At 47.7% G+C, this 17,101-nt stretch overlaps 2 protein-coding genes across 2 annotated transcripts in view; one reads left to right on the forward strand and one right to left on the reverse strand.

Moving 5' to 3' along the window:
* Window positions 1–17,101, reverse strand: part of LOC311216533 (olfactory receptor 14C36-like) — a gene marked incomplete at both ends in the record, with an annotated part of 49,785 nt that overhangs the window by 29,329 nt on the left and 3,355 nt on the right. The window lies entirely within an intron of this gene.
* On the forward strand, window positions 8,344–9,300 carry LOC311216665 (olfactory receptor 14C36-like; the record flags this gene model as incomplete). Its single annotated transcript, XM_084298191.1, has 1 exon — window positions 8,344–9,300. One exon carries the CDS (start codon window positions 8,344–8,346, stop codon window positions 9,298–9,300), a length of 957 nt encoding a protein of 318 aa, XP_084154317.1.

Genomic DNA, 17,101 nt, shown 5'->3' on the forward strand with positions numbered 1-17,101 from the left:
GGGGACATCCTGCTTCACCATGGTCCTCACCACAGGCCGCAGGGGACTTCTGCTCCGGCGCCTGGAGCACCTCTCCCCCTCCCTCTACACTGACCTTGGCACCTGCAAGGCTGTTCTCTCACTCCCTTGACTCTCCCGGCTGCTGTGTGGCGCAGCGTTTTTTCCCTGTCTTAAATATGCTCTCACAGAGGCGCAAAACAACATTGCTTATTGGCTCGGATCTGGAAAACAATGGGGCCCTTCCCAAACATGGGGCAGCTTCTAGATCTTTCTCACAGAAACCACCCCTATGGCTCCCTGCTACCAAAACCTTGCCACGTAAACCCACTACATTACTACATCTAAAAAAAACAGGTTATTATAATTAGCTTCCGGGGTCCAGTCCCTCATACTGGAGCATGCGCATCAGTCTCCTCTGGGGGTCTCTAGGGGTCTTTCATGCTGAAGGCTCGTAGTCTTCCTCTCCAAGTCCTTCCCCTTTGTACTCCTTTGGCATCCTATCAAGTTTATAGAACATTCCCTGCAGGTCTTGTCTCCCAGCCGTCCTTCAGCTTCTTTTTTCTTCTCCTTAATCTCTTGGCCACCTGGCCAGATATCAGAGGCCTGCATAGTATCCCATAACAGTCACTAGTTGTTATCAGTTGTTCTGAAACCCCCAGGCATCAAAGACTTCATACAAACACAAATAGCTTTCTTATTGACACTTCACGAGTAATTAAAACATTCCTCACCAGCCATTCACAGGGACAGTCACACCTATAGCAGTGTTAAGTTAATCTCGAAGAAGACAGAAAAAAGGCTGTAACTGTTAGAAATAGAAGTCCGGAATAACAAAAGCAAACAGGTTCATAAATTTAAGGAGTATTTTCTGAAGACTTGATAAATTGACTAGAATGAGGGGGAGACTGGGACACACTGCATCTGTGGTTTAAGAATTAAATTGCCAGTGCAGGGCCCAGAGGCAGACAGGACTGTTCTTTATGGACACGAATTGTTAAAACATTCCTAACAGAGCCATAGGACATACTGCCTTTAGGTGTTGTAGTGTTTGTAAATTCACATTGGTGATGGCACAAGAAGTCAGTTCCTTCACCAGTGGTCTACATCCTTCTTCATGTTAGGCCACAACCAAATGCCCTTCACTATTTTTAGTGTGTTTTCTCTATCTCACAGTTGAAATGGATTAGGTCTCCTTGATTAGTATGATTAGTCTGATTAGTTGATTAGTCTTCTGCCACTACAGCACAATACTTATGACTTACTCTGTGCATTGACCTGATAGGTCATTTCACATTTTTTTCTTTCATACCCGTAATTTGAAGGGGATGATTACCCGAAGTGGGGTAAGCTGATGGGTTCTGTCTCAGCCATTTGAAGTGTCCTGTTCTTGAGTCTTGCAGCCTGAATTTGCCACAGATGACCCAGAATGGTAAATGGATGTTCAGCTGTCTACTAGGAACAAAAGAGAGTATCTTGTGTTCCCAATGGCCATTTCCACTTTAGGTTAATCCCAAGAACCCAGTGGACGGGGGTGTTCTTTCTGAAGGAGTTTCCTGTGCTGGCCTGGGCTGCAGTTGCAGGGACAAAGACCACTACTGGCAGTGGAGGTAACCTGGTATCTCCACCTGGCTCCATCTGAATCCTCCAAAGGGCTCTGGTGTCTTGCATGTCTCGGTTGCTTATGTTCAGAATGCAAAGCTCTTCCTGAATACCCAGTAATTTTTTTAATACTTAAGTAATAGAGTAATTACTCATAACTTCGAATGGTTCAGTTCTTTCCATAAAACATCACACACAAAGTGCAATAGCTATTATGAAGAAATGTAACTTTCAGGATGTATATTCATCACAAGAGAGAAAATTCTGAAGTTCACCCGTACTCACAAGGATCACCCGTACGCACAAGGATCATTGAGTCCAACTCCTGGCGCCACACAGGAAGTTGCCTTGTTTCCTTGCGAAACAAGCTGACTTTATCTCTCTTGTTCCTTCTCTATGACTGATACAGGCACAGTCTGGTTCTCTGCTCCATTTGCAGGGATTGGAGTTGTATAGATTGCAACTCAGTAAGCATAGGGACAAGCCCCAGCACATTGCAGTGATTTCTGTCTCTTTGGAATTGCCAGGGTGATGACACTCCTTTTGCAAGCATTCTGCCAATTTTTTAGGTTTCTGCACTTGTTCATGGGTGAAATAACAAAGCATTGGAGGTGCGCACAGTTCTAGGTGCCTGCCCATATCCTCTCACACTCCCTGCCACTCACAGCTATCCTGCCTCAGAGCACGTCTTTGTGTGGCATTCTGAAATAGTTTTCCCTAACCGTAAACAAAACCTGAAACGCATTCAGGAGACATACCAATAGGAACAGACTGGTTTGAACATCCAAAGGGTATTTAAAGTTTCAAAGAGCTGTTGTAGCTAGCCTGGAGGAGAAAGGGGCAGGTAAAGAGAAAGGGAAAGGGAAGAAGCAGGGAAGTTTCCCCCCTCATCCCTCCAATTCATTGGCTCCCCAAAGAGAAAAGATAGAGACTGTTAATTATGAATAGTTTCTGAGAGAAGGTTCCTCGAGCATGAAGGTGACAGCAATGCTGAGTACAACTACCAGATTAGTCTCACGACCAGTTCTTTTATCATAACATAAGGCAGTGTTAGACAGTAAACTAATAACCATAAACCAGCCCCCACAAAGGATAAACAGCACAACAGGGAACACACACAGTATGTAATGTGCTATCCAACACAGTTTTGAGGCCAAACACAACTACTACACTGAGGTTAAAAATAAATAATTAAATAAAATACACACTGTGGTCAGCAACTATGAAGGTGATATAATGCTTGTAACAGTTGTTGTTGTTGTTGTTTTTTGTTTGTTTGTTTGTTTGTTTTTAACACAACCCAGTCATATCTGTCATTATCTCAATCCTTTGGGCCCCACGCCGGATCCATTCAGGAAGGAGGGCATCCCATGAGAGGGATGCAGAGGCAGAGGTTGACTGTCAAGGAGCAGTGGAAAAAAAGTGTCATAGACTAACTGCAATCGCCATTGCACTGCACCACACAGGAGAAGGAGATATAAGAGTGTGGATAGGGGGAATGGTGTTTTTAATTTGCTTGTAGTTCCTGGCGGTTGTAGTCCACCGGTGATAGGCAATAAATTATATTAATCTGCCTATGCTAAGTCTGTCTTGCCTGTAATGATAATTGGTGCCCATGATGGTATTTGGTGGGTGACCTCCTGTCCTACCTAAACCCTTGAGCTCTTTTCATCATATTTTCACCCCCTTTTCCTTGTAGGTGGAGAAGTTTAAGAGCACTTGCCATGGAGTTCACCTGCATAGTAGGGTAAAACCACTGCAGTACAGATATGGGAAAGGTTCAGCACCAGGGACTTGCCCTGGAGGACATGCTCTGTCAGCCTGGCTGCACAGCAGAGAAAGAAGAGAGGTTCCCCTGAAGGAGAGCAGTAGAAGAGGAAGTCTTGATTTCCAACTCAGGTATTTCTGGAACAGTCCTGAGAGGCCTGTGGGAGGTGCAGGACAGCCTTAGCATCAGGACCCAGGAGTCCTGGCTGCCACATTGTCCCCTGAGCCTAGCGGGACCCTCAGACAGGGCTCTCACAGCAGTCAACAGCTCTGTCCAGCACCACCACCACCCCCAGCCCAGGACCTGCAGCTTTGGACAGCTGACAGCCACTGGGCCACCCCTTGTGAAGGGGCTCCTGACATGCTGACCTTTGGAGGAGAGCTGCAGGAGCACTGGGAACAGGGAAGTCATGTCAGAGGCGATGGTCACCCTCCAGCAGCCCTCCATCTCGCTTGCTGCTGGCCCTCAGCTCAGGACAAAGGATGCCTGCCCTGGCTCCTCAACCACAGCTCCTCTGCAAGGTGCCCCTGCTCCTCCGCCCATCAGCGAGGGTCACCCAGTGCAAGCTTGCTGCCTGCTGACCCCACTCCTGGCCACAGAAGGGCAGCAGTGGGGAGCACCCAAGCAGTGCCCAGCAAGGACCAGGCCTTGCAGGGAAGTGCCGGCACTGCTGCTGCTCCAGTGCTTATATCCTGGTAATGCAGTGCACCCCTGTGACATCAGCCTGTGTCATTTGAAGGCCTGTGAGGTCAGCAGCAAGGACATGGCACAGGTCAGGAGAGTGATGAGAGCTTTCCCTTCTTGTCCTGAGAAACTGTCACCTCCCTTCTGCCCAGTTCTTTTCCAGCAGTTTCTTACGAATCCGGAAGGGACATCTCCAAATGGTGAGCAAGCCCATGGAATAAAGGAAGTGGAGAGCTGGAGAAGTCACTGCTGTGTTCTTGCACCAACACGCCTCTGTTGTTGGGAGTCCTTCCAGGAAGGTGGGGTTTGAGGCTTCTTCTGGGGCTGGGCTTTTTTCAAATGATGGGAGCGAAGGCACCTGGGATGCAGCAGCCCCTCAGTATACCTGAATTCCTCCTCACTGTATGTCGCTCACTTGGAGAAGTAGTAGGTCATACATGGAGGAATTCAAGTGCATGCCAGGGCCTTCCTTCCCAGATATCACACAGGGCTCTGAGATTTGAAAAGGCCTCAGCGCCATCCCCCGGTCTGCCATGCAGGAGGCAGAGGTGGTACACGACGGAAAGGCAAATGTACTCCCTGTTGATCATCCCCGCCTGCCTATTCTGAAGAATCTGCCCCCATCCAGCACAGCACCCCAAGCTGAGGGACCTGTCCCCCCCACACCTCAGCAGCTCTTCCATCAATGTCCCAGCCCTGTGACAGCAGGCGGGGATCCAGCTCCTCCTGCCTGTGCCCCAGGCTAAGGGCATTGGGGCACATCTGGGCTGCAGCACCTCAGCTGTGGCACAAGGGCCAAACTCAGGCTTGTCCCAGACCTTGTGCCCAAGAGCCTGGGCATGAAGAGGCTTTCCTTCAGAACAGACACCTGCTGCTGTGGATGGCAGATTTCAACAGGATGATCTGAGCTGCTCTTTCCTGTCCTCTATTTCCACTAATTAGCTGTATGGCTCAGTTATCAGCATTAGTGAGATATCTCACATTCAGGTGCCTATTTTGAGGACACCTCAATGGAGGCCAGAGGAATCCAGCCCTTGTGGGAGTGCGGAATGCCAGGGGGAATATGAGCACCCAACTACCCCAAAACTAGAAATGCAGGATGAGATGCTTCAATTGACTCATCTGAATGGCTTCCCTCTGCAGGGATAGAGGAGATTCCATCCCTGTCCATAAATTGGTGTCCTGCATAATGACGGATAAGGAGAGGTGATTCTCATTCTGAATACATATTTCCAACAGGAAAAAACTACTGCTGTAAAGAAGTGTGTCTGCCCAGGTGAGGGAAGGAAGCCCATGGTGCTTCCCAGCAGGTTCCCCTGTAGCCCCAGGGCCATGTGCAGGGAGCCTGGTGGGGGGCAGAGCAAGGGAGGCCTTGGGCTGGGCCTCTGCTGCTGAGCTGGGCCGGGCTCCTGGGCCCAACGGGAGCTCCTGGCAAGCGGGCAGCGCTGCAGAGAGACAGCTCTGCCCAGGAGCAGCTCCTCTGCACAGCGCAGCAGGCCTGGGGGCACTGCCTGCAGAGACACAGTGCTTAAAGGCAGGCAGAAGTGGCAGCATGCCCAGAGCTCGCTGCCGGAGAAGACTTCCCAGCCCTGCAGCCGGTAAGTCTCTGGCTGGAGGGCAATGCAGCCGCAGTTCCTGGAGGCAGGAGAAGCTGGGGGTGTAGGTAGGGGTGTCCAGGGCTGTGGTGCAGAGCAGGGTCCCTGCTGTGCCCCAGGGGCTGTGTGGCGGGATAGGGTCTCTGCCGCCTGCCAGGCTCAGCACTCAGCCTGCCCGGGGAGCTGCCCAGGGCGCTGCGGGGAGAAGCTGCGGGTGGAAGGAGCCCCCCTGGCAGGGCAGGGTCCTGCTGCTGGTGGGAGGCTGCTGCCTGGGGCAGCCTGCTCACAGCTCTACAGCACACCAAGAGAATTTCAAAGGGAACTTCACTCTCATCTTTCCTTAGCCTCTGCTTTCAGTTTTCTCTTCTTTTGGCTCACTGGGAATAGAAATAGAAGCTGTTATTTCCAGGAAGAGCCTAAGACTCATACGCCATCAGAAGGAGGTTTAGAAGAATCCCCAGAAACACCCTTTCCTGCCTCTCAGCCCATAGAATGCTCCACCACTACATGGGCAGTGTCAGCAGTGTCTGCGTGACCTGGTCTCTAGGACGTGTCCACAGTGAGCTGCCCCTGGGCAGAGCCCTGCTGCCAGGACGTGTCTGCAGGGCAGAGCTGAGCACCCAGCGGGTGGGATGGGGGCTGTGAGCTGCAGGCAGGAGGCGTGGGGACAGAGACCCAGCTGCAGGCAGGGACAGCTGCAGGCAGTAGAGCCATGGGCAGGGAGTGAGAGGGAGCTGCTCCCAGCAGCAAGATGGGAGGGAGGATTTGGGCACTTGCCCTGTCAACACCTTCTTCATACAAACTCCTTAGTTTCTTTTCTCATCTAATAATAATATCATGAGATTCTTTTGACTAACTAGTCATCTGGGTATGAGAATTTGTGTGCGGCTCAAAAACTGGTGATGATGTTCCTATCTCTCAGATATGCTATGAATAAAAGGCATCCATGTGCCCTCCTAACTGTTGAGTCTCGGGAAAATGCTGTGTGTGGGGAAGGAGCTGACTCTCCCTTCAGGACACCACATCTAAGGAAATTTGACTCTTTACATGGGGCTTCTGCTGGGCTGCATATATCCTTGCAGAAGGCACAGCTCTGCCCTAGCAACCCTGTGTTATTTAGCAGCCCCATGGAGAAGACACGTCAGTCCTAAGGCTGTAGAAATGTTGCTGAATGGTTGTATATGGGCAGCTGCTATGACCCCTCTGTGTCCGTGGTGAAAGGCAGAGAGCTAAGATCCTCCTCCGATATGATGATATGGGTGAGGGGTTAAGAGGTCTGCTCTTTGAAAGTGGATTCCTGTGCTCTCAGCAGCATTAAGGCTCTATTCAGGAGAACACCTGAGTGTGACCTTTGCCTTTTGGGACTTCCAAGATTTCCATGGGTGGGCAGGACAAACACCAATGATATATACCTAAAAGGACCCCTTAGATGAGTTGCAGAAACTTTAAAAAACACACTGGAGTCTGGATGGTGGGTTTTCACAAGAACAGAGAGTTCACAGAATCACAGAATCACAGAATTTCTAGGTTGGAAGAGACCTCAAGATCATCGAGTCCAACCTCTGACCTAACGCTAACAGTCCCCACTAAACCATATCCCTAAGCTCTACATCTAAACGTCTTTTAAAGACTTCCAGGGATGGTGACTCCACCACTTCCCTGGGCAGCCTGTTCCAATGTCTAACAACCCTTTCGGTAAAGAAGTTCTTCCTAACATCCAACCTAAAACTCCCCTGGCTCAACTTAAGCCCATTCCCCCTCGTCCTGTCACCAGGCACGTGGGAGAATAGACCAACCCCCACCTCGCTACAGCCTCCTTTGAGGTATCTGTAAAGAGCAATAAGGTCGCCCCTGAGCCTCCTTTTCTCCAGGCTGAACAAGCCCAGCTCCCTCAGCCGCTCCTTGTAGGACTTGTTCTCCAGGCCCATCACCAGCTTTGTCGCCCTTCTCTGCACCCGCTCAAGCACCTCGATGTCCTTCTTGTAGCGAGGGGCCCAAAACTGAACACAGTACTTGAGGTGCGGCCTCACCAGAGCCGAGTACAGGGGGACGATCACCTCCCTAGCCCTGCTGGCCACATTGTTTCTTATGCAAGAGTTATTGTGAATTTGCAGCAAGCATGCTGAAAATAGTTTGATATCTCAACTGTATTTAATCCAAGAACAGCCCAAGTTCTCATTTACCTAACTGTGGAGGGCAGGACTGCCTCCTCGAGAGCCCTTCTCATCCCAGTGGCGCCATCAACCAGCACCAACCACAGCTCATGAAAGGGACCTGCAAAGGTGTTCCTGAAAGGGGAGAGGCAGTCTGGGAGGTTTGTACAAGAAATGGAGTGGGTTTGATCACAGTGTTCTGTCCTAATGTTTTCCTGTTTTTTCCTCCTCATACAGCTCTCCATACCCAGATTACTTCGCTCACTCTGATCTCAAGGACAGAGTCATTGCCTCACAGGACCCACAAGATTTCACCTGGAGTGCAGCAGTAATGCCAAGGACTTCCAGAGTCCCCTGCTCCCAGCAGCACCCTCTGGCAGCACCAACTAGAACTAGCAAGGCATCTGCGATATAGATTTTCCTGAAAGGGTAGCAGCAGTTTTGAGGTGTAACAAGAATTAGAGTACATTTTGCTCACGTGGTCTAGCCTAACATTTTGCTTTATTTTCCTCCTCAGACTGGTCCCCAGGCCCAGAAGAGTCAAATGTCCAACAGCAGCTCCATCACCGACTTCCTCCTCCTGCCATTCGCAGACACTCAGGAGCTGCAGCTCCTGCACTTCACGCTCTTCCTGGGCATCTACCTGGCTGCCCTCCTGGGCAACGGCCTCATCCTCAGCGCCATAGCCTGCGACCACCGCCTCCACACCCCCATGTACTTCTTCCTCCTCAACCTCGCTCTCCTCGACCTGGGCTGCATCTCCACCACTGTCCCCAAAGCCATGGCCAATTCCCTCTGGGACTCCAGGGCCATTTCCTACTCAGGATGTGCTGCACAGGTCTTTTTCTTCTTCTTTTTCTTTTCAGCAGAGTATTATCTTCTCACTGTCATGTCCTATGACCGCTATGTTGCCATCTGCAAGCCCCTGCACTATGGGACCCTTCTGGGCAGCAGAGCTTGTGCCCAGATGGCAGCAGCTGCCTGGGGCAGTGGATTTCTCCATGCTGCGCTGCACACTGCTAATGTGTTTTCTCTGACACTTTGCCAAGGCAATGCTGTGGACCAGTTCTTCTGTGAAATCCCCGAGATCATCAAGCTCTCCTGCTCAAACTCCTACCTCAGGAAAGTTTGGATTATTATGGTTGGATTCTGTTTAGCGTCTGGGTGTTTTGTTTTCATTGTGCTGTCTTATGTGCAGATTTTCAGGGCTGTACTGAGGATGCCCTCTGAGCAGGGACAGTACAAAGCCTTTTCCACGTGTCTCCCTCACCTGGCAGTGGTCTCCCTGTTTCTCAGCATGACCATATTTGCCTACCTGAAGTCCCCCTCCATCTCACCGTCTCTGGACCTGGTGGTGGCAGTTCTGTACTCTGTTGTGCCACCAGCATTGAACCCCCTCATCTACAGCATGAGAAACAAGGAGCTTAAGAGTGCTGTTTGGAAAGTGTTTTCATGGATATTTCTGATTGGTGATAAATTTTCCCTGTATCTACACAAATGACTTCCCTTGCAGGCCTGCTCTTTGTTTATCATTATCGAAATTGTTATCCTCAGTATCATTTGCATTTACTATTTTAGTAGAAATATGTTTCTTTATTCATTGACTATCTACTGAGGAATGAAACCGTTCTGTTTACTACTGAGGCTTTATAATATGTGTATAACAGCAGGCCAAAACAAACTCTGTGATAGGATCTGCCTAATAAAATTGTATCTCCCACTTCTTGAAGACGCGGTTCTTCTTTCAAAGCTGGTGCCAAGACCAGGGCTGAGCACCTGCTCCCTGAAAAGCCTGTTGCTCTATGGATAAGGGAAAGAAAGAGCTCATTTTGTGAGCTGTGAGGGACCAAGGGTAGGATTTAGGAGTAACCTGTTGGTGTCTGATGTCAGCAGAAATGGTTAACAGTCACTGAGGTATATAGCCATGACTGTCCCACAAGTGTCAGGGCAGAGGACATCCTCCAGGAAATTAATGGGGAGCTGCCTGAAGAGCCTAGGTGTTCTCCCTGAGTATCATGTGTCTGGGGTGGTCAGTGACTGGAGCCCCACAAAGTGAGAGATCACTTCACCCAAGATGAAGTCACCATAGGGAGAATGCCAAATATAGATGTCCATGTGCACACAAGGACACTGCAATGCCTGGGGGATTCAGTGGGGGACCATCTGTCGTGGTTTAACCCGGCCGGCAGCTAAACACCACACACCCATTTGCTCACCCTCCCCCCTCTCTCTCTGGGATGGGGGAGAGAAACAGGAAAGTAAAGCCTGTGAGTTGAGATAAAGACAGTTTAATAAGACAGGAAAATAATAATAATATCAATAATAATAACAATGATGATAATAGTACTACTACTAATAATGTGTACAAAGAAGTGATGCACAATGCAATTGCTCACCACCCGCTGACTGATGCCTAGCCTAACCCCGAGCAGTCCGGATCCCCTCCCCCTGGCTAGCTACCCCTATATATTGTTTCGCATGACATCAGATGGTATGGAATACCCCTTTGGCTAGTTTGGGTCAGCTGTCCTGGGTCTGTCCCCTCCCAGCTCTTCCTGCACCCCCAGCCTGCCTGCTGGCAGGAGGGAGCAAGAAGATGAGACGTCCTTGGCTTGGTGTGAGCACTGCTCTGAAACAATTAAAACATTGGGGTGTTATCAGCATTCTTCTCGTCCTAAGCCAAAACATAGCATTCTACCAGCTACTAGGAAGAAAATTAACTCTGTCCTAACTGAAACCAGGACACCATCACACACAAGGTGGGGAGTATGGAGAGGAATTGCTGTCATCTCTGAGGAATTACAATTGGGTGGATCTAGGAAGACAGCTTGAAAACTCTAGTGTCCTTGAAATGTTCCCTAGTCTTTCCGAGCACCTGCTACAACCATTGAACCCAGTGAGAGAGTTTGGCAACAGTGATCCCAACCCAGCTGGGTCTACTTCCCACCCTGTGCAGTGGCGTCTGTTTGCTTCTGTCCTTCAGTTCCTATGGCCAGCATACATCCTTGAGACAGTTCCCCTAAGCTATATGTTGGTCCTTACCTCAAAAGTCACCACTGGACAAGGCTTCTCAGCTCATGTACACTGGAAGGACTGGAGTGAAGCTATGATCACAGAAAGAGCAACCCCTTGTCGTGGTTCCACTCGAGTGGGCAGACAAGCTTCACCACAGCCGCTCTCTCACTCCCCCTCCTCAAAGTGGACCGGGGAGAAAATACGATGAAAAGGGCTCCAAGGTTGAGATAAGGACAAGAAGATCACGCAGTAATTATTGTAACGGGAAAAACAGACTCGGCATAGGGAGATAGTAAGATTTATTTAAGATTTATTGCTTATTACTAACAAGCTAGAGAAATGAGAAACAAAGGAAAGAAAGCAAAAGCACCTTCCCCCCCATCCACCCTCTTCCACCTCCTCTCCCCGAGCGGAGCAGGGGAACGGGGGAATGGGGGTTATGGTCAGTCTACAGCACTTCTTCTCCTTCTTGGTCACTCTTGTCCCTGTGCTGTGGGGTCCCACCCACGGGATACAGTCCTTGATGAACTGATCCAGCATGGGCTTCCCACAGGCAGCAGCTCTTCCAGAACTGCTCCAGATATGGGTCCGTACCACGGGGTCCATCCCTCAAGAGCAAACTGCTCCAACCTGGCTCCCCCATGGGCAGCAGCTCCTGCCAGGTCACCTGCTCCTGTGTGGTCTCCTCTCCACGGGCTACAGGTCTGGCCTGGAATCTGCTCCGGCAGGAGTCTTCCACAGGCGGCAGCCTCCGTCGGTGCAGGGCCACCTGCTCCACCGTGGTCTCCTCCATGGGCTGCAGCGTGGAACCCTGCTCCACCGTGGTACACCATGGGCTGCAGGGGGACATCCTGCTTTACCATGGTCCTCACCACAGGCCACAGGGGACTTCTGCTCCAGCGCCTGGAGCACCTCTCCCCCTCCTTCTGCACTGACCTGCAAGGCCGTTCCTCACTCCTCTCACTCTCCCAGCTGCTGTGTGGCTCAGCGTTTTTTTTCCCTGTCTTAAATATGTTCTCACAGATGTGCAAAACAACATCTCTTATTGGCTCGTCTCTGGTCAGCAGTGGGGCCCTTCCCAAACATGGGGCAGCTTCTAGATCCTTCTCACAGAAACCACCCCTATGGCCCCCTGCTACATACCTTGCCACATAAACCCACTACACCCCTCTCCTTGGATCTCTGCATGGCTGGAAGCCTTTGCAAGCCCCATGGGAAAGGACAGCATACTGGGAACATCCCGATGCTCCATATACCATCTCCTTGCTCTTCAGGCCATCAAAAAATGTCCCTCAGTCCTAAGCTACAGCCCAGCTTCTTGTTGCATCAGCAACCAGGAGAAATTGCCCCAGAGTACCCAACTCTCTTTCACTAACAAGCAAATACACCCTTGTGTGTACATAAACACACAGTCTTGTACACACACACAAATGTGCACACATGGATGCAGCTGAACACACACAAAACAGTTCACCTGGGAACAGCATTTGCCCACGGTAGACAGTGACTGGAGCCTCACAAAGTGAGAGATGAGTCAAGCTGGAGTCACCCACAGGGACAATACCAAATTAAGATGTCCACAGGCAAAAGATGACTCTGAAGCTCCTGTGAGATTCAGTGGGAGATATCATGCACAAGGAAGGGAAGACACAGAGGGTCTGATATTGTATAACCTGCCAGGCACCTAAGCACCGCACAGCCATTTTTTCCCCTCTCCATTCACAGCAGGATAAATGACAGAATTGAAAAAGGTAAATGTTGAGGGATTTTTGAAACATCGAGGAGGCCATGACTTGCTTCAGCTGAGCAAACCAAGCTACCAGGATGACTACGGGGAGTTCCCATGACGATGTTCCCTTATCGCCTGGTTGAGGAATTAAAAATATTGTTGCCAGCTGCTGGCTTCAAAAGGACAAGATCTACGTGACTGCTAATCACAAGGGGGTTGTTTTCTTGCAGGTGGGGTTGTATTCTTGCAGTTTGTCTGAGTGCTTTCGACCAATAATCTTGTGTGAGACACTATCTGCCCCTGCTAAATTTGCTATAAAAGTCAAGCTATTCGGGTAATAAAGAGAAAGCATGATCTGACCATATTGGTGTGTGTTATGACTTTGGCCATTCTTCCTGCAACAGCTTGCAACCAAGGAAGTATTCTAGCATGACAGTTAGGTCAATTTAGGAAAACAGTTGCATTTGCCTGTTACAAATGATTGACACTACATGATACTGGACATTCTTTGTGAGCTAGCAAGAAAAAAAAAAAGCATGTTAACAAGAATCAAAATTCGAGTGAGTGACAAACACAGGAAGCTATGCACTGCCTTTTGTTAAGCTTTCCAAGGAAATGTATTCCTGAACAGGATGAGAAATGCGATTTAGGAGCTCAGGATAAAAAGATAAACAGCTTAAACTGCTAAGGTGGTGGAAAGCACCAGTCTTTTTGCATATTCACTCCCCCAGTCAGAGCTTTTAGTACCATTTGGAGTAAAAACCCAAGTCCAAAACAGCTGTTTGTAAGCAGTGTCCATTCAAAAACCAGAAGGCAATGCAGAAACTGGAGTAGGAGACATGCATTTCAGCATCTCCCTGTTACCTCACGTCTTCTGCAGAAGATGCTTCCTCCACTCTTAAAGGATATCTGGAGCACAACCATCTCAACTAGACATGAAGTTAGAATTAGAGAGTAAGACTGTATGTTACTTTAGACCACACGATTCTTTGGAAGAAAGCCATTTCAGTTCAATTAAAATTACAACTACGTTACTTCCCTGGATGAAATACTCTACTTAAAGAACAAGGGCAAAACAAAGGACTATTTGCTTCTGGGTTGCTGCACACCTCAACATCTTCCAAATTCAAGATTTGGCATCTATGGATCTTCTCCATTTCATCCATTTTTGGCAACACAACTTCCGCAGTACGAAGATAAAAAGTTGACATAGAAGAGCAAAGTTAGGCACGGATGAAAAAAAATAAAACAGTACACATCATCAATAGGACATTTTGATATAGTATACACAAAGCAAAAGTCATGGATGCTTAGCCAACATTTTTGACATTACCAAAAAATTAGGTCAAATCTTTCCTTTTGAGAGAGACTTAAGAACAAATGTTTAAGATTTGAAAATATACGGTGTTTTAAGGTTTGTTTTCCATCTTACTGAGCGCATTAAAAAGTACATACATTTAAATGCAGGAGGAAAATAAGGATTCTGAATAACATAATAAGACATTAGAAAGGATTGATGTCAGCTTTTAATACTACTTAAGTTGCTCTGCACAGGAGCATTAAGTGATTTTTTGTTAACCGAGGAAAGGCTGTTTGTTCTTCTCTTAATGGTAATCGAAGTTTCATGGCGTAGAAAATAATGAAAGGAAATGCAATTCTGAAGCAGAAATAAACCAGAGATAGAAACAGAATCGCTAGGACTACTTCATTTTGACTATATCAGTGTCCTCAATTTCTTAACCAAGCCTCACATTCCCGATTGTAAGGATGGAAGAAAAAGTTCATTGAAAATGAAGGCACTTCTGATACTAAGAAAATTGCTGAATGGGGAAAGTTAAATCTAACAGAAGTCACAGGTAAAGAAATCGTTTTGGTTCAGAAAACAACCCAGAAACCCACCAGGCCCACATAGAAAAGATGCTCAGGAGGAAGATCTCTCATCAAACGGCAATCCCAAAACTACAACCTCAGTGGTAAATTAAACCAATTGGGCCCAAATCCTTTAGATATGAAGCACCTGCCAAGTTCATCCTCTCCCACACCCTCTCAGTCCAGGCAGACTTAACATGCCATGACTACCCAATCCCCCAAAAGTCAGGTTAAACAGCCTGGCAACAAGCTTCAAACGACCATGACTTCAGGGAATCGATCTATGAACAAGGAGAGCAGGACATACCGGTGTAGGCCAAGGAAAGAGCTGACCGTTAGTAGAGCAACAAAGAGAGAGCACCACCTACGTTCACCAACCACGAAAACTGCTCAGCAGTGGAATGCTCAGACCAAACACTCCCAAAGCCTCTGACACCTGACCAGTAAATGTCACTGGTGGCCAGTAGTTACCAGTAGCAATGCATCGCATGCACGGGGGCACGTAAGGAAGTCTCAGCCTACCCCCAATACACTGAACTCTCAATGCCAGGAGTAACAATACCTCTCTGTTGTCAAAAGAAAGAGTGACTTGAGGCCAATATCGTGCCATAGCACAAAGGCTTGCTCAGAAAGATCATTTGAGGAGGTTTGCAAGAAAAGATGACTTACTTTGTTATACGTTTGTCAAACAGAAGGGATGGATTGGTAGCAGGGTAACAACTTCGTCGAAGTCTGTAGTTTTGGTGGACCTCCAAATCCCCATTTTCTCCATGAACTCATTTGCAGCTTTTGCATCTGCTCTGGTCCTCAGCGTTCTGGTGACTGAAATCCAGAAACATATACAATATTTTGAGATAGTAAAGATGGGATTCTCTTGATTTCACCATTGCTCTTGTAAAATTATAAACAAACAAACAGAGACACACTGAAGCGGTTGGATTTTTCTTTAAATACTAAATTAGAAGTCCTCGTCATGAGTACTGCATTCCATTTTTTTATCATTCTGCATGTTTAAATATCTACTTAAAAGCATGACTTGTAGAGAAACTTTTCCATTTAGCTGAAAGCTAGTCTGACAAAAACAAATGTGCAACTTTTGTTCCTCACAGGAGGGAAGTTTACCCCAGTTCCTTCTTTTCTAGAAAAGTGAAAACAATCAACACCTTTCTCTAAGCTGTTTTCACTCTGTTCATGTAAAACTATCTTACAGTGTTCACGGAAACTATTACATTGTAAGTCTCTTTCTAAGGTGTATATGTTTTATTACCTTGTTTAAGCATGCAGCACTTTCATTTCCTGCATTATGATTTAACAACTCAAGGAGGTAAGAACGGTTTCAAGAGAAATACCCAAACACCAGGTAACTCCAACTCTTGCTTTTTAGAGAAACCTCTGCCCGTTATTCACCATACAGCATCCTTTGGCACAGATTTCTTGCTTGCACTCTCATTAAAATAGCCAAGAGGACAAGGGGAAGGTAAGAGCTACACCACTGTGGTAGCAGGAGCACAGCTAAGATTTCATTTGGTGAATGCCAACTATAAAGCTAGGTTTAAGCTTACTGACAATTTACTTTGCACAATGAGAACTTGAATTACTGCACCTGAAATGCTGTATTTCACGCCCCTTGCCCCTGTTTGGCCCACAGCTGCTAGAACACTGCCTGCAACTAAGAGATGTTTCCAGGCATCAGCAAGTGGCCTCACTACACCAAGCGTGCCTGTTAACTCAGCACTGCACTTTGGTTTCAAGTCAAACTGCTCAACTTCAGTGAAAGCTTCCAAACATCGGTGGCTTTGTGCATCCCCTCACTGAATTACTCATTAACATACACATACTGTAATTTATAACACTGTAGTAGTCCCTCCTATTTGAAAGAACCAATTTCAATTATCATGTGTCCTGCAAGCTCCAGAAAACCCACATCACAGACAAACCTGAGGTAAGCAACACATTCCTTTGTGCCTACGAACAAGCTGGAATTCACACTGCTCTCTCCCCAAGCATTCAAGGAATTCATAAAATTATTTGCACCTCTTATTTGCACCTACCTGCCTTCACAGAGAAGTCACTGATGAATGAATGAGCTGACGAGGTCAGAACGTTTGGAGGCCAAATGAAATAGATGGAGTGACCAAGTGCCATCCACTTCCGTAACCAGCATAAACAGGTATCCTAGAGAGTTACAGCCACTTACCTGCAGTAGGTTCTCTTTTTCAGCCTGATTTCAGCTTTGTCAACTGTCTACATGAGAGAAGGCAGAAAAGAATTCTTTGATTAGACCCATCAAGAATGGGAAAATTCACCATGTTTATAAGCCAGTGCTCCATGATATGCAAAGAAAAGCCTGTGGACCACACGCAGGGTCCAAATCCCCCAAGTCTGTTGCGTACCATATGCACACAGGTCTGGATGAACACACATTTCCCAACTTGCTCATCCTGAATGCTCAAAAGCATGAGCAAGAGCTCAGTGACCAAAGTCGAAAAGATACATCAAAGGGGTTGGGAAAAAAAATGCATGGTTTTTAGAAAAGCAGAAGACTTTCACCGAGAAGAGTGATTCTAGTTTTAAGGTACTGCTACCAACATCAACGTGCTCATAGCGCTCTGCTGATTTTAGCAGGAGGTTTATCAGGACACGACTCATGGACATGCTTTCATTCTAGCTTTTCAATCCATCCATTGAA

This window comes from Netta rufina (assembly GCF_964035555.1).
Source record: "Netta rufina genome assembly, chromosome: 18".
Taxonomy (NCBI): Eukaryota; Metazoa; Chordata; class Aves; order Anseriformes; family Anatidae; genus Netta; species Netta rufina.